Genomic DNA, 27,374 nt, shown 5'->3' with positions numbered 1-27,374 from the left:
TCTCCATCACACCCACTTTCCTCCCTATTCTGCCTGAGTCTTTATTTCTGCCCTTCAGCTGTGATGGCAGCCTCTCAGGTGGCCTCCAAAGTGCTCCTCCTGTTAATCACACCTTTGTGGGACCCCAACCCCGGTGCTTCTAGTGAAGAGAATACGGCAGAAGCCACGGGAGGTCACAGCTTGGGCTCTCTTCCTCCCTCTCCAGGGGGGAGCCAGGGCCAGGCCGGAGGCTTCCCTGTGCAGAGGCCCACATGAATGAGCTTGGGAGCTGATCTGAAGAGGCCTGACACCAGCCTGGCGAGCCCTGAGGTGACCACAGCCCTGGCCAACCCTCAATTAAAGTTTCATAAGATCTGGGCAGAACCACCTGGACAAGCTACTCCTGGATTCCTGACCCAAAAACCTGGGAGGTCATAGAGTTTGTGTTTACAGCCACTGGAATTTAGGAAAATTTGTTATGTATGCAGCAATAACTAATACAATTGGCCATTTTTTACTGTGAAAGTAAAAGATATATGTTATTGTCTGCAAAATGGACTAAAGGTTTTATTTATTTTTATTAAGATGACTATTTTATTTTTATTAGTTTTCTTTAGTTTTGAGAGGCAGAGAGAGACAGAGTGTGTGTGTGGGAGGGGCAGAGAGGGAGACACAGAATTTGAAGCGGGCTCCAGGCTCTGAGCTGTCAGCACAGAGCCCGACACGGGGCTCAAACTCACGAACCATGAGATCATGACCTGAACTGAAGTCAAATGCTTCACTGACTAAGCCACACAGATGCCCCAAGTTTCACTATTTCTACCTCAAGAGCATAAAAAAGCTCTTAACCACTGACTTGCAAAAAGGGAGTATTACCAGTAGTCACAAAAGATTATTTTAAGTTGTATTACTGCCCAACCTACCCAGGGTGCTCCATCAAATTCAGCCCAGCAAGAATCCAAATTGCCAGAATCCCTGCTGTATTCAGTTGGAAGTTACTGTATTAAAAAAATAAGAATTTGATAAAACTGGATTCAATTTTTAATTAAATTTATAACACATTTAAGTTATGTTATTTAATTATTTATAACGCATGCAAGTTATAAAACTAATAATAAAATGAGCCCATTAAGTGCCGCCAAGCTTAATTAAGTGTACCACTACCATTACCACTCCCTGCTGCTCAAGAGGTATCCCCTACTTGGAATTTAATGATCTCCAAGCACACCTTGGAGATATTGCAAGTCTGGTTCCAATAAAGTGAATATCGCAATACAGCAAGTCAAGTGATTTTTATTTCCCAGTGCCTATAAAAATTATGTTTACACTATACTGTAGCCTGTTAAGTACGCAAGAGCATTATGTCTAAAAAAAGTTCATACCTCAATTTGAAAAGCTTATTGCTAAAAAATGTTAACCATCACTGAGCTTTCTGTGAGTCATCATCTTTTTGCCGGTGGAGGGTCTTGCCTCGGGGTTGACGGCTGCTGACTGATCAGGGTGGTGGTTGCTGAAGACTGAGACGACCACGACAATTTCTTAAAACGAGACAGCAGTGAAGTTTGCCACACCACCTGACTCTTCCTTTCACAAACGATTTCTTTGTAGCCTACAATGCTATTTGATAGCATTTTACCCACAGTAGAACTTCTTTCAAAATTGGAGCTAATCCTCTCAAATCCTGCTACTGCCCTATCGACTAAAGGTATGTCATCATATTCTAAATCCTTTGTTGTCATTTCAACAATTTTCACAGCACCTTCACCAGCAGTAGATTCCATCTTGAAAAACCAACGTCTTTGCTCATCTGTAAGAAGCAACTCTCCACTGGTTCAAGTTTTACCATGAGATGGCAGCAGTCCCGTCCGCAGGCTCTACTTCTCGTTCTAATGCTATTTCCACCACATCTGCAGTTACTTCCTCCACTGAAGTCCTGGACCTCTCAGTGTCATCCATGATAGCTGGAGTCAACGGCTTCCAAACCCCTGTTAATGTTGATATTTTGGCCTCTTTCATGAATTATGGATTTTTAAAAAATGCTAATTCCAGTGTAGTTAACATACAGTGGTCTATCAGTTTCAGGTGTACAATATAGTGATCCAACGGTTCCATACAGTACTCAGTGCTCATCAAGTGTTTTTATCCCCTTCACCTATTTCACCCATCACCCCATCCAACTCCTCTCTGGTCACCACCAGCATGTTCTCTATAGTTAAGAGTGTTTGGGGCACCTGGCTGGTTCAGTTGAAAGAGCATGTGACCCTTGATATCGGGGTTCTGAGTTTGAGCTCCATGTTGGGTGTAGAGACTACTTAAACAAACTTTTTTTTAACTTTTTTTTAAAAAAGGAGTATTTTGGTTTGTCTTGTTTTCCCTTTGTTCATTTGTTTTGTTTCTTAAGTTCCACATTTGAGTGAAATTATTATATGGTATTTGTGTTTCTCTGACTTGTTTATTTCACTTAGCATTATACTTTCTAGATCCATCCATGTTGTTGCAAATGGCAACATTTTGTTCTTCTTAATGGCTGAAAAATATTCATATAAATATGAATATGTGATATATCATATATATATCATATCTTTTTTATTCATTCACTTATCAATGGACACTTGGACACTTGGGTTGCTTTCATAGTTTGGCTATTGTACATAATGTTGCAATAAACATAGGACAAATCCCTTTGAATTAGTGTTTTTGTATTCTTTGGGCAAATACCCACTAGAGCAATTCCTGAATCATAAGGTTTCAATAATTAATTTTTTGAGGAACCTCCATACTGTCTTCCATAGTGGCTGCACCAGTTTGCATTCTCACCAACAGTGCATGAGGGTTCCTTTTTCTCCACCTCTTCACCAATACCTGTTGTTAAGTCTTGTTTTTGATCTAGTCATTCTGACAGGTATGAGGTGATACCTCATTGTGGTTCTGATTTGCATTTCCCTAATAATGAGTGATGTTGAGCCTCTTTTCATGTGTGTGTTGGCCATCTGGATATCTTCTTTGGAGAAATGTCTGTTTATGTCTTCTCGTTTTTTAATTGGATTGTTTTTTGGGTGTTGAGTTTTGTGTGAGTTCCTTACATATTTTGGATACTAACCCTTTATTGGACATGTCGTTTGCAAATATCTTCTCCCATTCAGTAGGTTGTCTTTTAGTTTTGTTGGTTGTTTCCTTTGCTGTGCAGAAGCTTTTTGTTTTGATGTAATCCCAACAGTTTATTTTTGCTTTTGTTTCCCTCGCCTCCGGAAACGTATCTAGAAAGATGTTGCTATGACCAATATTGGAGAAATTACTGCCTGTGTTCTCTTCTACGATTTTTATAGTTTCAGGTCTCACATTTAGGTCTTTAATCCATATTGAGTTTATATTCGTGTACGGTGTAAGAAAGTGGTCCAGTTTTCCCAGCACCATTTTCCAACACCAAAGAAGAGACTGTCTTTTTTCCCATTGCATATTCTTTCCTCCTTTGTTGAAGATTAATTGACCATATAAATGTGGGCTTACTTCTGGACTTTCTATTCTGTTCCATTGATCTATGTGTCTATTTTTGTGTCAGTAACATGCTGTTTTGATTACTACAGCTTTGTCATATAACTTGACGCCTGGAGTTTTGATACCTCCAGTTTTCTTTTTCTTTTTCAAGATTGCTTTGGCTATCTATTCAGAGTCTTTGTGGTTCCATACAAATTTTAGGATTGTTTGTTCTAGTTCTGTGAAACATGCTGTTGGTATTTTGGTAGGGATTGATTTAGATTTGTAGATTGCTTTAGGCAGTGTAGATATTTAACAATATTTGTTCTTCCAATCCACAAGCACAAAATGTCTATTTCTTATGCATCATCTTCAATTTCTTTTATCAATGTTCTATAGTTTTCAGAGTACAGGTCTTTCACCTCTTAGGGTAAGTTTATTCCTAGGTATTTTATTTGGGGGGGGGGACACGAATTTTTTTTTTTAATTTTTTATTCAGTTTTGAGAGAGTGCAAGCAGGGGAGGGGCAGAGAGAGGGAGACAGAGGATTTGAGGTGGGCTCTTTGCTGACAGCAGCAAGACCAATGTGGGGCTCGAACTCATCGTCTGTGAGATGATGACCTAAGCTGGAGTCGGAAGTTCAACGGACTAAGCCACCCAGGTGCCCCGAATCATAAATGTTCTCAATGGCATCTAGAATATTAAATCCTTTCCAGAAGGTTTTCTATTTACTTTGCCCACATCCATCAGAAGAATCACTATCTATGGCAGGTATAGCCATACAAAATGTATTTCTTTTTTTTTTTTTTAACATTTATTTATTTTTGAGACAGAGAGAGACAGAGCATGAGCAGGGGAGGGTCAGAGAGAGAGGGAGACACAGAATCCGAAACAGGCTCCAGGCTCCGAACTGTCAGCACACAGCCCGACGCGAGGCTCGAACTCACGGACCACGAGATCATGACCTGAGCCGAAGTCGGACGCCCAACTGACTGAGCCACTCAGGCGCCCCAAAATGTATTTCTTAAAAAGATCTGAAAGTTGAAATTATCCTTGATCCGTGGTCTACAGAATGGATGTTGTGTTCGCAGTCAGGAAAACAACACTAATCTCATCGCACATAGCCATCAGGGCTCTTGGGTGACCAGGTGCATTGTCAATGAGCAGCAATGTTTTAGAAGGAATCTTTTTTTTCTGAGTGGTAGGTCTCAACAGTGGATTTAAACTATTTAGTGAACCATGTTGTAAACAGGTGTGCTGTCATCCAGGCTTTGTTGTTGCATTTCTAGAGCAGGCAGAGTACATACAGCATAATACTTCATGATTTTCGGAAAGGACAATGAGCACCGGCTTCAACTTAAAAGTCACCGGGGACTTTAGCCCCTAACAAGAGAGCGAGTCTGCCTTTTGAAGTGTGAAGCCAGGCATTGACTTCTCCTCTCCAGCTTAAAGTCCTAGATGGCATGTTCTTCCAACAGACGACTGCTTCATCTACATTGACAATCTGTTGGTTAGTAGCCACCTTGGTAAATTATCTCCACTAGATCTTCTGGAGAATTTTCTGCAGCTTCTACATCAGCACTCGCTGCTTCACTTTATACTTGTATGTTATCGAGATGACTTCTTTCCTTAAGCCTCAGAGCCAGCCTCTGCTAGCTCCAAATTTTTCTTCCGCAGCTTCCTCGCCTCTCTCAGCCTCCACAGAACTGACAAGAGTTAGGACCTTGCTCTGGATTAGGCTTTGGCTTACGGGAATGTCATGGCTGGTTTCACTTCTATCCAGACCAAGCTTTCTCTGTATCGGCAATAAGGCTGTTCTGCTTTCTTAACATTTGTGAGTTCACTGGAGCAGAACTTTCTAACTTCCTTCAAAAACATTCCTTTGCATTCACAACTGGACTGTTTGGCACAAAGACGCCTAACTTTTGGTCTACCTCAGCTTTCGAAACGCCTTCCTCACTAACCTTAGTCATCTCTAACTTTTGATTTAAAGTGAGAGTCGTGCGACTCTTCCTTTCACTTGAACACTGAGAGGCCAGAGTGTTATTAACGGGCCTACGCTCAATATTGTGGTGTCTCAGGGAATAGGGAGGCCGGTCGAGAGGGAGAGAAATGGGGAACGGCCAGAGGGCGGAAGAGTCAGGGTACACACTTTCGCCAACGAAGTTCACCACCTTATCCTGTAATGGAACCCAGGTGTCTGCCCAGCACACAGCAGACACAAACACTGAGACACCAAGTATGCAGCCAGGAAAGAGTTTGCTGGAGGGGCAGCCAAACAAAGACGTGGAGGACAACCTCCCCGTCCGTCTCCCCAAAGGAGGGGTCGGAGACATGTAAAGGCACACAAAAAGGTCTGGGCGCAAAGTTGCCGCTGTGCGGATTATCCGCAGTCTCCCTTTGGTTACTGGTTTCAATACGGGCACAGATCACGGTGCTCCAAAACATTACAAAAGTAACATCAAAGATCACTAATCACAGATCACCACGACAAATACAATAATGAAACAATCTGGACTACTGCGAGAATTACCAAAACACGAAAGACTGGAAGTGAGCAAACGCTGTTGGAAAAGTGGCACCGACAGACTTGCCACAGACCTTCCATGTGTACAAAATGCAGCATCTGTGAAGCGCAGTAAAACGAGTGTGCCTCCAGATAGATAAGAGAGAGAGGTAAAAGTAGCCTAAACAACGTGTGGCTTGGTCTGGCATATTTTTGCATTTTATGTTCACGGAATTGCACCTTGTGTAGCCTTTGGTGATCTGCTTCTTCTAAGTTTATTAGTCTGTGAGATTCATGCCTGTTTATACGTCGAGGTACACTCATTCCTCTTTGCAGCTATATGTGCCAATAAGTACACCTCAGTTTATCCATTTTCCTGCAATGGGATAATTGCATTTCTCTTAGTATAAGGTTGAGCATTGGCCACTTTCATAGAGAACATACTCTATAAATTGGAGAGTTTCTCCCAAGAGTTCAACTCGGGTCCCTTCAGCAGGTCTGGACATAGAGATTTCTACAGCTAAGCAAACTTTCACTACTAGGTGGCAGGTTCTTTCCCTCCTGACCATCTCCTACCCAAAGTGAGGAGGTCTTGGGGCACCTGTGTGGCTCAGTAGGTTAAGCGTCTGCCTTCAGCTCGGGTCATGACCTCACAGTTCCTGAGTTCGAGCCCTGCGTTGGGCTCTCTGCTGTAGCACAGAGCCCGCTTCAGATCCTCTGTCTCCCTCTCTCTCTCTGTCCCTCCCCAATTCTCTCTTTCTCTCAAAAATAAGTAAATAAAAGCTTTAGAGGGGCACCTGGGTGGCTCAGTTGGTTGAGCGTCTGACTTCGGCTCAGGTCATAATCTTGCTATTGGTGAGTTTGAGCCCCGCGTCAGGCTCTGTGCTGACAGCTCAGAGCCTGGAGCCTGCTTTGGATTCTGTGTGTCTCTCTCTCTGCCCCTCCCCTGCTCCTTCCCTCTCTCAACAAAAATAAACATTAAAAAATTTTTTTAAAGTGAGGGATTCTTTTGGGGCTCCTTTGCTTGGCTTGAGGTGGGGTGGAATACCCCTTTCTTTTCCAAAGGGAAGAGAATGCACATGGAAATACACATGTGCACAGCTTCCTCCAAAGAAATGATGTCACACTGTTCCCCAAAACATTTTTGCACTTCCTCTTATGTATCCTAAGGAGTGATGGACAAACGATATGCAAATTATTCTTTCTTCTGCAGGATCTGGAGAAAGCCAGTGTGGCCTCTTGCTCTGAAACATGTAAGCATTTTATTTTATTTAAAAAAATTTTAAGTTTATTTATTTTGAGAGAGAAAGCACAAGGGGGGAGTGGCAGAGAGAACCCCAAACTGACTCCACGCTGTCAGTGAAGAGCCTGATGTGGGGCTGGAACCCACAGACTGTAGGATCATGACCTGAGCCGAAATCAAGAGTCAGATGCTCAGCCGACTGAGCCACCAAGGCGCCCCTGAAACGTGTAAGCATTTTAAATCATTTATTTTCAGTTTGGGGCCTCTGCTGAAATTTGAGAGAGAGGAAAGTCTCACTTTAACATTGTCTTACATCTGACTTAAAACATTTTTTCTTTTAAAAATGAAAATTCCTCTGGGAGGGTTATAAGGCTCTCCAGTCACTTTTCATCAGTAACAATTAGTTCAGTCAAATTGCTCTCTTCCTCAACTTAACTCAGGCCAGTTGCTCTGAAGGAAGGGGCACTCTGTTTAGACACATGTATCCTTTCACAATTCGACACACAGGGACACCTGCTCCTTCCAAATATCTGTCTTGCTCTTGAGAATTCCAGAAAGCAATACTTAATGCTTATGTTTAGTCATTTTTTAAATGAAGAATTCAATTTCTAACGATAAGATGTAATTCAAGCAGTCTGATTCACTCAGAATGATTTAGCCTACTTATTTCCATTTTCTAGATGATCGGATATGTTGTGAATGAATGGAAGGAAAGATGAGGAGCTTTGGCCAAATAACCAATTTTTCTTGCCTATATTGTTGGCTTTTCAAGTCAGTCTACGGGGCCACTATCAGCAAAATCAAACAAAGACAACAAGAAAACTACACACTGATATGTCTTATGAATTAGACACAAAATCTTCAAAAAACACTAGCAAACTTATTCCAGCAATATATTGTTAAAAGTTAATGTGACCTAATAGGATTTTTCCAGGAATGCAAATTTGATTTAACATACAAAAGTCAATGGAATACTCCATATTAAGGGAATAAAAGACAAAACCCACATGATCATCTCAACAGAGGCATAAAAAGCATTTCACAAAACCTAACAACTTTTCATAAGAAACAAGACAAAAAACTCTCAATAAAATAAGAACAGAATTTCCTCAACCTCATAAATGGCATTTGTGAAAAACCCGTAGCAAGCCTCATACTTAATAGTGAAAGTCTCAATGCTTTCCCCCTAAAATCAGGAACAAGAGATGCTTGCTGTCGCCACTTCTATTCAACATTGTACTGCACGTCCCAGCCAGGGCAGTTAGGCAACGAAAAAAAAAACATCCAGACTGAAAAACAAGAAGTAAAACTGTGCTTATCTCCAGATGGCAAGATCTTATGTAGGGAAAATCCTAAGGAATGCAAATAAAGAACTTTTCCAAGTAATGGATGGTTCACCAAGATTGCAGAATGCAAGATCAGTATACAAAAACCAATCGTATTTCTGGGGCACCTGGGTGGTTCAGTTGGTTAAGCCCCCGACTTCAGCTCAGGTCATGACCTCACGATTCTTGAGTTCCAGCCCCAGATCGGGCTCTCTGCTTTCAGCACAGAGCCCACTTTGGATCCTCTGTACCCGTCTCTCTGCCCCTTCCCTGCTCTCAAGCACATGCGAGCTCTTTCTCAAAAATAAACAGGAGAAAATAATAATAATCAATTGTATTTCTATACACTAGTCATGAATAATCTGAAAATATTTAAAATAACAATTCCATTTAAATATCATCAAAAAAGAATACTTAGGGATAAATTTTACCTCCTCCTAAAAAAAAGTGCAAGATGTGAACACTGGAAAATATAAAAGTTATAGAAATAAAGAAGACCTACATAAATGGAAAGACATCCTATAACCATGGAAGACTTAACATCGTTAGGATGGTAATATGGTATTCTCTAAATGGTGTACAGAGTTAGCACAATCCCTATCAAAATCCTAGGTACCTTTTTTTTGCAGAAATTGACAAGCTAATCCTAAAGTTCATATGGAAATGCAAGGGACCCAGAACAGCCAAACCAATCATGAAAAGGAATAAAGTTGGAGGACTCACATGTCCTAATTTCAAGACTTACCACAAAGCTACACTAATCAAGACAGTGTGGTACTGACATAAGGCTAGACATATAAACCAATGGAATAGAACTGAGAATCCAGAAATATATCCTTACATTTAAAGTCAATTGATATTCTGGAACAGAACAAAAAACCCAGAAATGGACCCACAACAGTATGGTCAATCAGTCTTTGACAAAGCAGGAGAGTATCTAATGGAAAAAAGACATCTCTTCAGCAAATGGAAATGGGAAAACTGGACAGCAACATGCAGAAGAATGAAACTGTACTGATAGGGAGAAGTCTGTTATAAGACGGCTGACAGGACAGGGGGATTCCAGTCCCTGCCTAAAGACTCCCCTTCCGGGTTTTTCTTCCCATCCCACTTGCCACACTCCAACAGACTATAAATCATCCGGCTGCTGATGCTCTGGGCTCACACCTCTGGAGAATGATCTCCTCTGAGCCCACCGGTGTAAACTAAACCTCCTGCCTTCCAAGATCTCCGAGTGCTGCTTGGTTCTTCTGCCGGGTGATCCAGACCAGTTTCCATAACAGTACCACTTTCTTACACCATACACGAAAGTAAATTCAAAAGGGAAGAAAGACCTAAATGTGAGACAGGAAACCATCAAAATCCTAGAGGAGAAAACAGGAAAAGATCTTTTTGACCTCAGCCAGAGCAACTTCTTTCTAGACACATCGACAGAGGCAAGGGAAACCAAAGCAAAAATGAACTATTGGGACCTCATCAAGATAAAAAGCTTTTGCACAGCAAAGGAAACAACAAAACTAAAAGGCAGCCTATGGAATGAGAGCAGATATTTGCAAATGACGTATCTGATAAAGGGTTAGTATCCAAAATATATAAAGAACTTATCAAACTCAGGGCGCCTGGGTGGCTCAGTTGGTTAGGTGTCCAGCTTCAGCTCAGGTCATGATCTCACGGCTTGTGAGTTCGAGCCCCACGTCAGGCTCTGTGCTGACAGCTCAGAGCCTGCAGCCTGCTTTGGATTCTGTGTCTCCCTCCCTCTCTACCCCACCCCTGCTCATGCTGTCTCTGTCTCTTTCTCAAAAATAAATAAGCATTAAAAAAAAATACCAGGGGCGCCTGGGTGGCGCAGTCGGTTAAGCGTCCGACTTTAGCCAGGTCACGATCTCGCAGTCCGTGAGTTCGAGCCCCGCGTCAGGCTCTGGGCTGATGGCTCAGAGCCTGGAGCCTGTTTCCGATTCTGTGTCTCCCTCTCTCTCTGACCCTCCCCCATTCATGCTCTGTCTCTCTCTGTCCCAAAAATAAATAAAAAACATTGAAAAAAAATTAAAAAAAAATACTAAAAAAAAAAACCATATCAAACTTAAAACCCAAAAAACAAACAATCCAGTTAAGAAATGGGCAGAAGACACAAATAGGCTTTTTTTCCAAAGAAGACATCCAGATGGCTAACAGACACATGAAAAGATGTTCACATCACACCTGTCAGAATGGCTAAAATTAACAACACAAGGCACAACAGATGTTGGTAGGGATGCAGAGAAAGGGGAACCCTCTTGCACTGTTGGTGGGAATGCAAACTGGTGCAGCCGCTCTGAAAAAGAGTACGGAGGGTCCCCAAAAAGTTAAAAATAGAACTACCCCATGACCCAGCAATTGCACTACTAGGTATTTACCCAAAGGATACAAAAATGATGATTCGAAGAAGACACATGCACCTCAATGTTTATAGCAGCATTATTAACAATAGCCAAACTATGGAAGGAGCCAAATGTCTATCAACTGATGAACGGATAAAGATGTGGTGGGATGCATCTCAAGGTTCATGAGACCGAACCCCACGTTGGGCTCCATGTTGACAGTGTGGAGCCTCCTTGGGATTCTCTCTCCCCCTCTCTCTGCCCTTCCTCCAGTCATACATATGCATGTGTGTGCATGCTCTAAGTGAAATAAAAAAAAAAAGACGTGATGTATGTATATACAGTAGAATATTACTCAGCTGTCAAAAGGAATGAAATCTTGCCATTTGCAATGATGTGGATGGAGCTAGAGTGTATTATGCTAAGTGAAATAAGTCAGAGAAACACTAATACCATGATTTAACTCATATGTGCAATTTAAGAAACAAAACAGATGAACATATGGGAAGGGGGAAGAAAAGAGAAGGAAACAAACCATAAGAGACTCTTAAATAGAACAAACAGGATTGCTGGAGGGACATGGGTGGGGGATGGGCGAGATGGGTGATTGGCATTAAGGAGGGCACTTGTCATGTTGAGCAGTGGGTGTTACATGTAAGTGACAAATCACTAAATTATGCTCTTGAAAACAGTATTACACCATATGTTAATTAACCAGAATTTAAGTAAAAATTTGAAGAAAAAATATAATATTTAAAACTATTTTCAATTAGGGCCACCCACTGGTGATGGCAAATGAAAATTCTAATGATCAAGCTTAAAACCTATGAACATGGTTCATACTCAAATAAAGAAAACAATGGAAATTTTTAAAACAGCATAGAGGTTCAAACCTGCTTTGCCATTTACCAGCTGGTTATCTTGAAAAAGATACGGAAACACTTGGGGGTTTGGTTTCTCCATCCAGTCATTTCATCTGGGGATGATAACCATAGCACAATTATCTTATAGGGCTGTTGTGTGGGTTCCATGTTCCCACACAGAGTTCCCCTATAGAGTACTGTGAAGAGTGCCTGGCACATCATATTGTGTTTGTTAGCATGGAAAATAAAAATATTTAAAAATTTAAAAATAATATAAAACAATAAAGTCAATTGATTTTCAATAAGGGTGCCAAGGCAATTTCATAGGGAAAGAATAATCTTTCCAAAAAATGGTACCAGAACAACTGGATGGCCACATGCAAAAGAGTGAAGTTGGACACCTTATACATAAAAGTTAACTCAAAGTGATCATAGACCTAAATGTAAAAGTTAACGGGGGCACCTGGCTGGCTCAGTCTGTGGAGCATACAACCCTTGATCTCCAGGTCTCGAGTTCAAGTTCCACATTGGCCTAGAACTTACTTAAAAAAAAAAGGTTAAAATTATAAAACTCTAAGAAGAATGCAGGAGGAAATGTTCACAACCTTAAGTGAGGCAATGGTTTCTTAGATATGATACCAAATGCACAAACAACTAAATAGATGAATTGGACCTCATGAAAATTTAAAACTTTTGTGCTGCAAATGATAGCAATAAAAAGTGAAGTCAATCAACAGAATGGGAAGAAATATTTTTAAATTATATACGTAATGAAACTCTTAAAACTTAATAATAAGGGAGGCTCAGTCTGTTAAGCATGCGACTCTTGGTTTCAATTCAGGTCATCATCTCATAGTTCATGAGAGGTGGAGCCCCTTGTTGGGATCTGCACTGAGTGCACACAGCCTCCCTGGAATTCTCTCTGTGTGCCCGTCTCCCCCCTCTCTCTCACAAAATAAATAAACTTTAAAAAACTCAATAATAAACATAAGTAATCCATATTTTTTATTGGGCAAAGGATATGAACAGAAATTTCTCCAAATGGAGAAAAAGTACATGAAAAATGCTCTCTATATCGCTAACCATCAGGGAAATGCAAGTCAAGCAACAGTATCACTTCATATCTACCAGGATGTCATAATAAAAAATACACAAATAACAAGTGTAGGTAAAGATGTGGAGACATCAAACCCCTCACACATTGCTGTTGGAAACGTTAAAAGGTGCAGCCACTTTTGAAAACAACTTGCAATGCCACAAAATGTCAAACGTACTTACTATAAGACAAAACGATTCCACTCATATATAGTCAGAGAAATAAAACTTATATCCATACAAAAATTTATACACATTGTTCATAGCAGCATTGTTCATAATAGCCAAGAAATGGAAACAACCCAAATGTTAATTAGCTGATAAATAAAATGCAGTGTATCCATATAATGGAATGTTAACCATCAATAAAAAGGAACTAAATCCTGACGCCTGCTACAATATGAACCTTAAGATCATTATGCTAAATGAAAGCAGTCACGGGGGCGCCTGGGTGGCTCAGTTAATCACCTCACTTCGGTTCAGGTCATGATCTCATGGTTCCTGCGTTCGAATGCTCAGGGGTTCAGCTGTGCTGACATCTTGGGGCCTGGAGCCTGCTTCTGATTCTGTGTCTCCCTCTCTCCGCCCCTCCCCTGCTTGTGCTCCGTCTCCCTCTCAAAAACAAACATTAAAAATTTTTTTAAATTAAAGACTACATACATTTCCATTTGATCCCTTGAGATGTCTAGAATAGGCAAATCTGCAGAGATGGAAACAGGTTAGTGGTCATGAGGGAAATGGCAATGATGCCAAATGGGTACAAGATTTTTTTCAGGATGATGAAAAAGTTCTAAAAATAGATCATAATGTTGGTCCCACACTTTTTTATTTTTTTGAGAGCGAGACAGAGAATGAGAATCCCAAGCAGGCTCCATACTCAGCAGGGAGCCCCCACACAGGGCTGAATCCCATGATCTGGGGTCATGACCTAAGCCAAAATCAAGAGTCCAAGGTTCCAGGTTCCACGTTCCACCGGCTGAGCCACCCAGGCCTCAAGGTTCCACGACTCTAGAGAAAAACCACCTTAACTTGAATGAATGAAATCTTGTAGCATGCAAATGAGATTGCAGCAGAATTTGTTAACAAAGAATTGTTATCTGGAGGTGGATATTGCACCACAACACGAAGGGGCTTAGTGCCGCCCGAGCTACAAGCTCAGCTCAGGTGGTGCGGTCGGAAGGGTAACTTCCACCTTGGCTCTATCTCACTGCAGGATCTGACCCTCCGCGGGGAGTGCTCTTCTGAACACATCGGTTTCACACGTCAATCAACTGCATTTATGTCCAGAAAGCAGGATCGCCCTGATTAATTTGGGGACCTGGTGTGGAAGTGAACAGGACAAGCCTTTCTCCCGATGTCATCCTCTGTGTCCAGCGGTCCTCCAACCCCCAGTCACGGGGGTCATCTCTGTCCACCCCGTCCCCCCTCCCCCCGAGTCACGGGGGTCCTCAGTCCAGCTCCCATTCCCACACCTCAGGTCAAGTGGTCCTCTCTGTCCAGTCCCTCCCCCGCAGTCACAGGGATCCTCAGTTCAGTACCCCCTGCCCACCCCCCACACCCCCCGCCCGCCCAGCGTAGCAGGCGTCCTCTCCGTCCAGACCCGAACCCTTCTCGTTGGTCCGGTCGGCCCCCTCCCTCCCCGGGGGGTCACCGTGGCGGCGCGGTGAAGTTGGGTCTCTGACGGGCCCGACTGGGACCGACAGCAGGTCTGGTAAAGACAGGCTCCTCTCAACCGCGGCGGCTCCCCGGGAAAACCCCGCTCGCGCTGCCCACGCGGAGACCACCTACCGCCAGCGCACCGCCAGCGCGCAGACTCCAGCACCCCCCGGCTCCGGACGTCGCGCCCAGCTGCGCCGGACGCGCGCCGCACGTCGGCGGGCACGCGCACGCTCACGTCGGCGCGCACGCACTGTCCGGCGCGGGTCCACGCCCGGAAGGACCGCAGCGCGGGACTCTCTAGGTGTCAGAGGTGCGTGCGGTTGGAGCGGGAGTGGACGGGGGTCCGGGGAGGCAGGGGGTGGGGAACTGAGGTGGGGGGAGACCCCCTCGGGGCCCCGCTCCCGGGCGGTGGCCCGCCGGGCGTCCCCTCGGTCCAGGCCCCCTTCCGAGGGTCTCGTGCTGGCCCTTGCGCCCTCCCCGCGGCGGGACCGAGGGGTGAGGGCGGGGGCCACGCGTGGCCCCCCTGCCGGCAGTGCGGTCTGGCGGGAAGGAGCGGGTGCGTGGAATTCCTGTCCCGCAGGTACCCGAGCGGCCCTGAAGATGTCGTACATGCTCCCGCACTTGCACAACGGCTGGCAGGTGGACCAGGCCATCCTTTCGGAGGAAGACCGGGTGGTCGTCATCCGGTTTGGACACGACTGGGACCCCACTTGCATGAAGATGGACGAGGTCCTGTACAGTATAGCCGAAAAGGTAACGCAGCTCCGCCGCTTCGTGTTGCGTTCCGTGATCAGCTTGCTCATTTCACCGGCATTGCTTTTGCTTGTCTGTTTGGCGGTAGAATTTAAAAGTGAGGTTAGAATCCGTCCAGTGCTCCTTCCTCGTGCCTTTATTCCTGGCGTGCCGCACATTCGCTAGATTAGCTCACGGATTCTTACCTTGTGGTGGGAGGCTGTGGTCCTGAAACTATACCGGATAGGTCCTGTGGTTTTTCTGGGAGAAGTTTCCGCAGATTTTCAAATTTTAAAAATGATTCATGATTCCTTCTCTATAGTGCCATGAACAAACGCCTACAGGTTTTGGCAAGAACGATCGAGTTTACTTAAATAGTTTAGTTTAAAGGGTTGTCCATTTTTGCTACCTTGTTTATTGTACTCGTAAAGCAGAACTTTCATGTTAATCTGGTTTTCTTCTAGTCTTTTTTCCCCTTTACTCCACGATGCTCTTTGTAAGTCACTTGATTTATAGCTTAGAGTGATTCATTTGCAGGAGATGTTAGGAGAGAATAGAATTGTGCTTTGTGGTACTAGTTTTCCTGACGTTTAGTGTTAGCCCCCTGGCTAGTCAGTCTTGCTTGATAACAGAAGTGCAGTCATTGGCACTATTGTGTAACGGGGGGCTGAGCGCTTTTCTAAATTTCCGCATGGCGATTTTTTTTTAATGTATGTTTATTTTTGAGAGAGAGAGAGAGAGAGAGAGAGGGAGGGAGAGACCGAGTGTGAGCGGGCGAGGAGCAGAGAGAGAGGGAGACAGAATCCGAAGCAGTTCCAGGCTCTGAGCTGTCAGCACAGAGCCCATCGTGGGGCTCCCCGCCAACTGCCAACTGAGAGTAAAAGTAATGGAAGCGTTGAAGCCATCTTTTCTTAGGGATAAGGGGTTAAAACAACACCTTTTAGTAGATAGCAAAGATGTGAGGATGTATTTTGTATTTAGGAAAGGAAAAACTATCTGACCTTCAGAACGCCTGGCTGGCTCAGTAGAGCATGCGACTCTTGATCTTGGGGTCATTAGTTCGAGCTCACAATTGGGTATAGTTTACTTAAAAAAAAAAAAACAAAAACGACTATCTGGGGGCACCTGGGTGGTTCAGTGGTTTGAGCGGCTGACTTTGGCTCAGGTCATGATCTTGCGGTCTGTGGGTTCGAGCCCCGCGTCGGGCTCTGTGCTGACAGCTCAGAGCCTGGAGCTGCTTCGGATTCTGTGTCTCCCTCTCTCTGTGCCCCTCCCCCACTCACACTCTGTCTTTCTCTCTCTCTCAAAAATAAATAAACATTAAAAAAAAAACTATCTGATCTTCTATTGCTAATTTTTACTGTTTCCTATTTGGTAAGAGAGGCAAAGTGAGATGGGGTGATGGCATTGGGGACATTAGGGACCATTCGTGTGTGTCAGTCATCATGAGTGTCACTTGGGATACTTCCCAAGTGCGTCTCAGATATTCTGATTCTTTTGATCTGGGGTGAGGTCCAGAAACAGGCCCAGCTCCCCTGGGAATTCTGATGGGACTTTCAAAAACCCCTCAACAGAGGTCAGGATCAGAATATGGGTGCTGTGATTAGCAGTCATTCCCCTCCTCTTCCCCAAGGAGCTTGAGGAGGTGCCTGGGGAGCTCAGGAGAGTGGCAGTTTTCTGACGCTGGGGGTCCTCCCATTTGGGGTCAGAGGGCATAAATGAGGTGGTGCCAGGGGGTCACGCCTCGCTTAGGCTATGGTGGTCAGGGGCAGACACTAGCCAGTTGAGTCGAGAATTGCCTAAGGGCACTTTTCTGAGAAGCAAAGTGTCGCTCTGTTGACTTTGAAATAACTTCGGGTGTGTGCCCCGAATTCTGTGTTGCAGGCGACCGTGTGAACACCAGGCGACGTCCAGCTCTCACCGCCCTCGGTGCGAGGGTACGGTAATTAGAGATGTGAGGCTTGTTTGGCTTCTCATATCTGAGCAAAACCCAGCAAAATGCTTTTAGCTAGGAGACAGATTTTGTGTGTGAATGTGAGTTTTTAGGGACTTTTACCAGAGCTGTTCTTTTCTCATCCGTTTCTGTCAGTTACAGACGGAATCACTGTCGCTGGTGGACGTCCTCTTTCTGGTATTGAACCTGTTGATAAGAATGGCTTAATTGGGCTCATTTTGAGTATTTTTCTTTGTTTTTTTTTTAAGGTATTTTTTCTTTTGTCCCAAAATTTGGATTTCTGTCCTAATAAACTTTTAATATAATGTTATAGTATAGGTATTAAAAATGCAAACTTGAAATGCATCACAAGATTATTGTTTTATTTTTTTCTTGGTATAAAGGCAAAATATGAGTTTATAATTCTGGAAGCCCTTTTTGGGGAATCTCAACAGGAATATTTGAAATTTAAAGTTTTAGTATAAAGAACAACTTAACTCTCTATTTAAAAATCTCCCTCTGCAGAAATGGCAGATAGTGGGGGATCTTCTTCATCTTGTTACGAGCCCTGTTTGGATACCCCAGCTGTTTTAAAGTGAGTAAAAGTTGCGCCGTTTAGGCTGGACTTGATTAGATCGTTCTCCTGGAATGTAGTGTGTTGACTTGATGCTTTGACGTTGCCGACCTCCCGACCCCACCTCATGCCGGAGTGGTCTGGAGCTGCTCTGAAGACCTGAGAGATGTGCTGAACGATTTGACAGATGTCTGGAGCTTGCTGGAGTGGTAATAAGCAAAGCTTCCTGATTAACAGCTGATTTTATACACAGCTTCAAAGAGAGACTGTTTGGTGTATCTCTGAGCTGTCTTGAGCTGTCTTGCCGTTTTGTAGGAAGTTTGTGACAGCTCGCTGTTACCGAAATCCCATAATGGGGAAGAATAAACGGGACATTTCATTTTTGTGTGTTAAAAGCCCAAATAAGTAGTTTAAAATATGCAAAACTTCAATGATATCATTGACTCATCAGCATACATTCTCATTAAATTGTATATAAGACAAATATATGTATGGAACATTTTAGAAATGACTTTAGAGAAGGGCAATTTTTTTTTTTTTAACGTTTGTTTTTGAGAGAGAGCATGAGCGGGGGAGGGGCAGAGAGCAAGGGAGACACAGAATCTGAAGCAGGCTCCAGGCTCTGAGCTGGCAGCACAGAGCCCGACGCGGGGCTTGAACCCACGAACCACGAGATCATGACCCGAGCCAAAGTCAGCCGCTCAACCGACTGAGCCCCCCAGGCACCCTTAGGGGGATCATTCTTAAACCTCGCATAAAGTAAGTTGAACTCTACTGGAAGTTGATGTTCTCATAAGAGCCAACAAAATGTGTATGTTTGCTCTGGATGTGTGTTTCTGGAAATAACAGTCTTGCAGCTAGGAGCAAGCTATGAGGGGCAGTAAGGGTAGAGACCAAGCTTGTTTCTGCTGCTTACTACCCGTATGACCTTAAATAACTTGTCTGTGTGCCTCATTTTACTCATCTGTGGGAAAGGGATGGTAGTGCCTAACCCAGAGGGCAGTCATGAGGATAGAATTAATATAAAAGACTTCCAGAACACTTCTTGTCTCATGTAAGCAGTATGTTCCATAATTCTTAGCCACTGTTGTTAGTATCATTACCACTCACATTGCAGAGTTTTCGAGAGTTATTGTTGAGCTAATCAGGCAAATAGTAGTGGGGGAAAATAAAGTTATCGTGCAGGTTTTTGATGGCTTTGACATGAATTATCTAAAAATTGACTTATAAATAAAATACATAGTGCCAGTTGGCAGCCCATAAGATTTTTTCCAGCATTTTAGGTGGGTTCTTAGCCAGAGGAGGAGTCCCATACAAGAGGGTGGAGTGGTGGTTGGGGTCATGGGCCAGCCTCAGTCTCAGTGATGTGCAGGAGTTACTTTTTGGAGGCAAGTTGAGTGGCTTGTAGAAGGACTACCGAACAGTTTAATCAGCGACTTGGTGACGAAGAAGGAGGGGTGCTTATAAAACGTGTAGGCAGTCGGGTTGGAAATCATAGTTACTGTTGTAGACAATCAAAAGAATATGTACATTAAGAAACAACTTGATAATAGAAATGAAATTTGTACATAAAGTCGTTGGTTTTTAAAAGATACTGTCGAACAGCCAATTAAAATTATTGCAAATATAGCAGGCAAAATACTATTTTAGATATAGTAGACTTAGGCGAATAAGTTTAAAGTGCCATTTAAAAAGATGACTCCTAAAAAATGAAATAAATAAATAAATCCTGTGGGTAGAGAGGCAAGGAACCTAAAAAAGAGGAAATTCTCATGGTTAAGGAAACTTCAGAGACACACACATTAAAATAGTGTGCTATCGTTTCTTAGATATAGCAGAGCTAAAAAGGTGAAAGTTAATATTGAGGTACCTGTAGAACGGATCTCCTTGCACGAGGCAGTTTGGCATCGTACAAAAAGCCTTGAGAATAGTCATACCTTATGCCCAGTAACCCCGCGTCTTCAATAGACGAAGTTTTATGCTCCACAAGACCTTTGCTATAACTTCTGTCATACCTGGAAACAACAGCAGTGTCTCATGATAGGAGAACATGGTGATGACCGTGAGCTCTAGCGTTTGAACCCTGAGACGCATCCAGTTGCCAGGTGGGAAACAGACCTGTCCTGTGGTCCTCACGATGGCTCCCAGAGGTAGGTGCTGGCACGTAGTTTGTCCAGGCTCAGAAACAGACGGTTGGGATTTAAACTGGGAATGTCCTGTTCACGGGATGGAATGTTATGTGGCTGTTAGAAGTTATCTTCTAAGAGCTTCTTCAATAACATGGGCATCAGTTAATGATGTCAGCTGGAGAAAGCAGAATGTATATGATTTCCTCACAAGTGAGCTTGTGGGTCTGGGGAAACGGAAACACTTTTTGCTTTAAGACACCCATACTATTGATTTTATTTGACGGTCCTATATTTTTAAGTTTTGGGTTTTTTTTCCCTTTAGGTAGCCTGTATACCCCACATGGGCCTGAACTCCCACCCTCAAGATTAAGAGTTGCACGCTGTTCTGACTAAGCCAGCCATGTGCTCCAGCCCAGTGTTTTTTAAACAAGTTGTATAACTTAAGGGCATCTGGCTGGCTCAGTGCGAAGAGGATGCAACTGTTGATCTCAGGGTTATGAGTTCAAGGCCCACATTTGGGGTAGAGTTTGCTTAAAAATACGGGGCTGGACACATAGTAGTGGTTTTTCTTTCTTTTTTCTTTTTTTTTTAATTTTTTAAATGTTTATTTATTTTTGAGAGGGAGAGAGACAGGGTGTGGGCAGGGGAGGGGCAGAAAGAGAGAGGGAGACACAGAATCCAAAGCGGGCTCCAGGCTCTGAGCTGTCAGCACAGAGCCCGACGCGGGGCTCAAACCCACGAACCGTGAGATCATGACCTGAGCCAAAGTCGGACGCCCAACCGACTGAGCCACCCAGGCGCCCCAGTAGTGGTTTTTCCATTCCATTTCTATATTTTCAAAATGAACATTATTTGTTTATGTGTATTTTATTTTTGAGAGAGTGGGAGTGAGGGAGGAGCAGAGAGAGAGGGAGACAGAGGATCTGAAGCAGGCTCAGTGCTGAGAGTGTAGGGCCCGACGCGGGTCTCCAACCCACAAACCTCAAGACCACCACCTGAGCCAAAGTCGGACACTTAACCTGCTGAAGCACCCAGGCACCCCAAAATGAACATTTAAAAAAAATTTTTTTTTAACGTTTTATTTATTTTTGGGACAGAGAGCGACAGAGCATGAACGGGAGAGGGGGAGAGAGAGAGGGAGACACAGAATCGGAAGCAGGCTCCAGGCTCTGAGCCATCAGCCCAGAGCCCGACGTGGGGCTCGAACCCACGGACCGTGAGATCGTGACCTGAGCCGAAGTCGGACGCTTAACCGACTGAGCCACCCAGGCGCCCCTGAACATTTTTTTAAATGGAGAAAATACAGTGGACTCCTAGCTTCATTTCACTTTTATAAAACATACAGAGTTTTAGTTAACTGTAGGTTCCTCAGTGGGTGTGAAACGTTCAGACCATGTGGAAAGCATCACGACAATTCATGTAACCCGCATTAGGAGCAGCTTGGATAAATGGTAGCTTTTCCAGGGGAAAGACTGGGTAGGTTGTACAGGTTTCTAGGAAGGCCCCTTGGTGCCGCGTGCGGTTCTCATCTGGCCGCCCAGATGGGTGAGCAGCCCCTTGCTTTCTGCAGGTGTTTGAGCTGCAGGGGCTTGAGAGCCTCCCGTCAGACAGAAGTGGCACCCCACCAACCCTGAGGGCAGGTCTGTTTGAACTCAGCATTACGTGATTAAGCTCACACTGTCCCAAAACACATTTTTAGTGACATTAATGTGTTTCTTGTATTTCAGAATACAAGCTTATTGTTCAAATTCACTCGATAAACATTTACTGGTCCCGTGTATGAGTCAGGTACTGCTTGGCTCTGAGGACACATCAGTAAAGAGAACAGACGTGGTTCCTAGCCTCGGGAAGCCTTAGATTTATCTGGAGAACCATCGTGTACTGTACATAGAGGGGAAGAGAAGAATTAAGTACTGTGCTGTCGTTAGTTGTTTTACTTCTGAACGAGCTACCGTTTTCTTCCTCCTCATTGAAGGCAAAGGGAAGTAGGGCCTGCTCTCAAAGTCTCGCTGTAAAAACCAACGTTTATAGTGAAGATTATATCGTTGAGTTTGGGTAATTGAATATCTTCATGTATGAAACAGGTGGTATATTTTGATCACTTTAAGAGGACGTGGTTTCTTGTGTCAGTTTCTGCTTTAACTTGGGAGATGTGGAGGTTCTAGGAACTGGAGCCAACTGGCTAAATAATTCACGTTGAATCCGAAAGGCATCTTGGGCTCTCACTGCATTGGCAGTTTACGCTTTAGGGGACAAGTGGACGTGTTTGTTTGGTTTTACTGTGAGGTTAACATCTGTCAGTGTAAGTTGTGATAGCTCTGTTGTATTACATGGAAAGTAATAACGGAATAATGATAGAGTGAAACGTAGGGGTAGGCAGCACCTACGGATGCACAGGGTCCCTTTTGCCGGAAAGCTCTGCAGAGGCGTGTGCTGTGCTCCGGCCCTGCTGTCTGAGGGCCGCGGCAGCATGAAAAGAACACTTGCCACAGAGGCCATCTGGACACGCGGTGTGTGGCACACTCGGTTCCACAGCTGCCTTGTCTCTGTCACCAGGAAAGAGGGAATTGGGGGGTGGCCGGAGGGGCCCCAGCTCCATGCCTGGGTCCCTCAGTAACTTCCCTCCTTTCGCAGCCAGGCTCTTTGTGGGACATGTCCATATTTAATGCCTTCTGTTGGTCAGACCTCAGCCCTGCGCCGTCTTGCACTGTTTATTTTGAGAGAGAGAGAGAGAGAGAGAGAGAGAGAGAGAGAGAGAATGAATCCGAAGCAGGCTCCATGCTGTCACCCTAAACACATGAACCATGAGCTCATGACCTGAGCTGAAAGCAAGAGTCGGACCCTCAACCAACTGAGCCACCCAGGCGCCCCTATAGGGGCCATTAAAATGTCATGTCTTTTGTTGGAGAGATTCTATTTTGGGAATTTGTTCTTTGGAAATAATGACATATGTACATAGATTTAAAGGTAAGAATGTTCACGGGTGAATAATTGGTACTAATGAAAAATCTGAATTATTTATTTTCAGGAAAAATCAGAAAATAATGGAAGAATGATAAACTAATGACATAGCTGTTTGATGAAGTATTATGTAGCCCTGAAAATTGTGCTTTGGGAAAGTATGTAATTTGTATAAGAGAATGCTCATAATTAAAGCAGGATATAAAACACTGTGGCATGGAATGATCACATTTTGTTAAAAGAGTATAAACAGATTTATGTGTGTGTGTGTATGCCAGAAAAAATGGGAAAGTGTTTACCAAAAATATATTTGTAGCGGGGCGCCTGGGTGGCTCAGTGCGTTGAGTGTCTGACTTAACTCAGGTCATAGTCGCATGGTTCGTGGGTTCACACCCCATTGGGCTTTGTGCTGACAGCTCAGAGCCTGGAGCCTGCTTCAGATTTCTGTCTGCCTCTCTCTCCCGGTCCCCCACTTGCACACACACACTCTCTCTCAATAATAAACATTAAAAAAAAATACACTTGTAGCAATTCTGGCGGTTGGGACTGGAGGTGATTCTGTCTTATTTACAGTTTTCTGAGTTTTCTAAATCTGCTATGATGAATCTGCAATTAGAGAAAAAAATGAAAGAAAATTTGTTGTGTATAGTATCATTTGGAGTAGTAGTCTTAGTATCTGCACGTGTGCACCCCCGAATCAAAAAGGCAGGTGTGCAGCAGATTCTAGCAGTGGGTTTTAAAATAGTGGTTTCCTGTGTGCAATTAAGTATTTGTAGAAGTACAAATCTGGAAAAGTTGAGATAGGTTATTACGAGGTCAGCATGAATAACGTACCTGTGGACGTTTTCTGTGGGACTCTCGTCACTTGCTGTTGTGAAAATGGTAAAGCGAGGTGTGAGCAGCCAGTTGTCAGGAGCCCGAACGTGCTGAATCATCTCCCTGTGTAGTAGCTCTGCTGGGAAAGAATGTTGGGGACTTGGTTTGAAAATTGTCCGCTTACATACAAATTCTCGTGTTTGTTTTTAACGTGCTTTTGCAGAATAAAAAAAATGGTGTGTTACTGTACAGGGTTGTTTCAATCTCTCCTAGGTGAAAAATTTTGCAGTTATCTATCTTGTGGATATTACAGAAGTGCCTGACTTCAACAAAATGTATGAGTTATACGATCCATGCACCGTCATGTTTTTCTTCAGGTATGTTCTCTTAAACTTGTCATTTCAGTTGAATATTGTTGGTCTGGAAGTTTGACGTAATCAGGAGGTCTTTATATTTGATGGTATTTAGGTAGTAAAGTCAAGTAACGTCGTGAATTTTAAAAAAGTTCTGTCGTGGAGATTTAATTTAGAAAGGAATCACCATTTGATGTTTGGTCAAAATTTCTTACTGTTTATTGTTAATACAGAAGTTGGTAAATAGCAGTGTTAAGCCTCAGACCATACTCCGAAAGTAGAGCTCCCTGGCTGGCGAGGAGTGTTTGCGTGGATTGTATAGGGTGTGGATTAGCTTTATATTCTGTGTAACAAACGAGCACAAGTTGAGTAGCTAACACAGCACCACTTAGGAGCTCAGTGCTGTGTCAAGGTTCGGGCAGGCTCAGTGGGTTCCCGCTCAGGGTCTCACCAAGTCAGAATCAGGGGCTGGGCCCTTACCTGGACCGTCAGCCTGGGGAGAAGCCACTTGGCTCACTTGGGTTGTTGGCTGAATGCAGTTCCTGGTGCTCACGGGTCCGAGGTCTCTGACTCCTTGCTGGCTGTACGCTGGGACCCCTCCCTGCTCCTGGAGGCCCTTCCGCCTTTGAAGTCTGCACAGTCTCTGCGATTTCCTGTTCTGCTTTTAAGGGCTGTGATTGGAATAGACTCATCCAGATAATCCAGGATTATCTCCTTATTTTAAAGTCAATCGATCAGAAACTTTTGGGACATCTGTCAGAGTCTTTATGCCCCATCATATCACAGTCCCAGGGGATCGGCGGGAAATTCACAGGGTTTAATGTAGGATTTTGCCTACCAGTCTGCCCTCTGGCTCCGAAAACTCACATCCTTCTCATATGCAAAATCAGGTGTGGACAAGGCTTCTTAGGCTCCTGGACACCACTTGTCTGTGGCCCCAGCTCTCCCAGCACACAGTGTGGGACAGCATAGGAAACAGGTCTGGTTTCCCAAGGGGACGTGAGGAGGAAGGGGGCCGACGCCCCAGCCCTGGGAGGGTGCTTGCCTGGATTTTCCTCCCTTTTTCATGAAAGGTGTTCGCAGCTGGGCCATTTTCCAGCCTCCTTCAGCCAGCAGCACATTGGGTTCTGTCATCTCCTTTCGCTGTACCCTCTGTCCCTTGCAGCCGAGTCCCTGGCCTGGGCATCGGGGAAGATCCGTGAGGCACGCCTCCCTCTCTTGTGACTGAACGTTTTGGCCTTTAGGGCTTTCCTGGGCTTCAGCAGTAGGTCGTGTGGCTTCCTTTTCCCTGTACCCCCCATTCTGCGGCCGTTTCTGGATTTCAGCACCTTCTGCCATCTGGAGAGGCTGAGAATTGAGTCTTTGTTCGCAATTCTCACACTAGGTTGTCTCTCTCGTTTTGCTGTGAGCACCAGGGAGAAACCAGACAGCACCTTCAAGACTTTGCTTGGCTTTCCTTCAGTTGAATATCCGAGGGCATCGGTCGTTGCAAGTCCTTCCCACAGAACCGCAGGATCCCATCGCGATGTCCTGCCAAGTGACAGGGTCCCTTTCCTCCACCCCCAGCAACGCGAGGTCCTCCCTTCCTTTGGAGCCGGCACCAGCCGTGCTCTCCAAGTCCGTGTTTCTTCTCACGGGCTCTTGGAGGCAGTCTAGGCCTTTTCTGTCGTGCTCTTCGAAATTCTCCTCTAGCCCTTCAGGTGGGAGTGAGGCTGAAAAAAAGAAGCCCCCCGCCGTCTGTGCACATGGGTGTTTTAGGACGGAGGCTGCACCAGAGAAGACAGAACGTCTCTTTCTGCCACCCAGAGTTCTAAGACGAGGCGTGGTGGCACTTCAGTTAATGTTTTCACTAAATGTATATATACCGAGTCCTGCCAGGTTTTGTGGCCTAGTGCTGGGACGCGGATCCTGCCGTCAGGGAACTTCGTAGGTTGGGAACAGCTGAGTAAATTAGCAGAGGGAAACAGGTGCCAGAGGGCGGGTATTTATAGGCACACAAATACTGAGTCAGGGTGGCGGGAGCTAAGTGGCAGCTGGGGTAGGTTTGGGATGAGCTCCAGCCTTCTGGGGGACGGGCACACGGCACGAGCTTCATGCTATGTTTGGGAGCCCGAGAGGACACGGAGTGGCTGGTGGGTGATGGTGGGAGACTGGTGGGGGCGGGGGCGGGAGGGAAGGGTCCAGACATCCAGATCTCCTCCCCCGCCAGGGAGGGGGAGGGGCAGGGTCCAGACCCCCAGATTCCTGGGCCAGAGTGAGGATGTGGAATGTTATCCTAGAAGTGAAATTTTGTGGCAGAAAAGGAACATCGGATTTGCCTTTTGGAGGCTCACTCTGGTTAAAAGGTGGCCAGACCAAAGACTGCAGGATGGATGGAGCACTTCATTCTTAGGGAAGTGAGAAGTTAAAGTAATTAAAACTAATCAGTCTTCAGCAAACCTGGAAAAATTAGTGCATCAGGGACAACCAGGGTTAATATCTTCTATAAAGTGCACATATAAATCATTGTTAAAAGTAGCCTCTTAAGAAATACATTTGTAAAGAATTGTCTGTGTCTCTAATCATAAAAATCCAAAACATTATTAATTTCACAGTTAGTAGGATTTTTAATGAAATGTACACTAGGTTCTCACAAGAGCACCATGAAAACTCATCCATTGTGTTTCCTGAGTAAATGAGTACAACCCTCTGGGTCCCAGTGACAAAAACTGTGTCCTTTGAGCTTTCGACTACCCTGTAGGGTATTTGTCCTAAGGAGACAGAGAAGAGTACAGAAAGAGCTTGCTCCCCACGCGAGCTGTGTGTTTTTAAATAGCATTTAGGTTGTTTTCATCTTCTCCTGAATCATGGTGGATCCTCTTGACTGTGTGTTCTTCTCTTAAATGATGTTTAACGAGAGTTTGTAAAGGTGCAAAACAGAAGGCCTCTTCATGGAACTCTTTTTTAGAAGGATTTTTGTGAGCATTGACCCCCCTGTTTCCTCTTTGCAGGAACAAGCACATCATGATTGACCTGGGTACTGGGAACAACAACAAGATCAACTGGGCCATGGAAGACAAGCAGGAAATGATAGACATAATCGAGACCGTGTACCGAGGCGCCCGGAAAGGTCGGGGCCTGGTGGTGTCTCCAAAGGACTACTCCACAAAATACAGATACTGAGCTCTCAGCCCATTCTCTGTGCATATAAATGTTGTGGAGTCCTTTTCATGTGGAAATACCTTGAACTATTTAAAGCCTTAGAGCATTTGGACACGAAGAAGTAAGGGTTGCATGGCCTCAACTTTCCGGCCGCCGGGCCATTGTATTTTTATATTAGCAAATATCTGTAAATACCTAGCTGAGATAAATAAAATACGCAGTGATGGAAAGCCA

At 44.3% G+C, this 27,374-nt stretch overlaps 2 protein-coding genes and 1 long non-coding RNA gene across 13 annotated transcripts in view; 1 reads left to right on the top strand and 2 right to left on the bottom strand.

The window, feature by feature from the left end:
• LOC102902085 (probable 2-ketogluconate reductase) overlaps positions 1 to 14,716 on the bottom strand; it is a 24,673-nt gene extending 9,957 nt beyond the window's left edge. For 2 of the 10 annotated variants that reach the window (XM_019815481.3, XM_019815485.3), the window contains exons 1-2: positions 1,362 to 1,964; positions 903 to 977 (exon numbers count right to left, since the gene is read on the bottom strand). The gene's annotated coding sequence lies outside the window, so the exon portion shown is untranslated. Of the gene's footprint in view, positions 1 to 902; positions 979 to 1,361; positions 1,965 to 14,630 lie in introns of those variants that run through there. The other 8 variants (XM_045041313.1, XM_045041310.1, XM_045041314.1 and 5 more) reach the window with 6 other exon arrangements.
• Positions 14,683 to 27,374, top strand: TXNL4A (thioredoxin like 4A). 2 transcript variants are annotated; one of them, XM_023242144.2, is made up of 4 exons: positions 14,683 to 14,811; positions 15,082 to 15,254; positions 23,920 to 24,023; positions 26,990 to 27,374. In XM_023242144.2, the coding sequence occupies exons 2-4, from the start codon at positions 15,102 to 15,104 to the stop codon at positions 27,159 to 27,161; spliced, it is 429 nt and encodes a 142-aa protein (XP_023097912.1). In that variant the 5' UTR covers positions 14,683 to 14,811; positions 15,082 to 15,101; the 3' UTR covers positions 27,162 to 27,374. The 2 variants fall into 2 exon arrangements, with proteins under 2 accessions (XP_023097912.1, XP_019671037.1); XM_019815478.2 differs by lacking the exon at positions 14,683 to 14,811 and adding an exon at positions 17,692 to 17,761 and having other exon boundaries at positions 15,115 to 15,254.
• Positions 21,104 to 25,935, bottom strand: LOC123381150. The gene is made up of 3 exons (XR_006587826.1): positions 24,480 to 25,935; positions 23,665 to 23,782; positions 21,104 to 22,576 (listed from the first exon to the last, which is right to left on the bottom strand). It is a non-coding gene; the product is annotated as an uncharacterized LOC123381150 (long non-coding RNA).

Source organism: Felis catus, chromosome D3 (assembly GCF_018350175.1).
Source record: "Felis catus isolate Fca126 chromosome D3, F.catus_Fca126_mat1.0, whole genome shotgun sequence".
In the NCBI taxonomy this organism is placed as follows: domain Eukaryota; kingdom Metazoa; phylum Chordata; class Mammalia; order Carnivora; family Felidae; genus Felis; species Felis catus.
This window is presented reverse-complemented; position numbering and strand designations above follow the sequence as displayed.

Excerpts from the sequence above, each read along its gene's own strand:
- TXNL4A (XM_023242144.2), top strand. The coding sequence starts at position 15,102 with ATGTCGTACATGCTCCCGCACTTGCACAACGGCTGGCAGGTGGACCAG. Across the intron at positions 15,255-23,919 it reads TGTACAGTATAGCCGAAAAG|GTGAAAAATTTTGCAGTTAT; the intron begins GTAACGCAGCTC and ends AATCTCTCCTAG. Across the intron at positions 24,024-26,989 it reads ACCGTCATGTTTTTCTTCAG|GAACAAGCACATCATGATTG; the intron begins GTATGTTCTCTT and ends TCCTCTTTGCAG.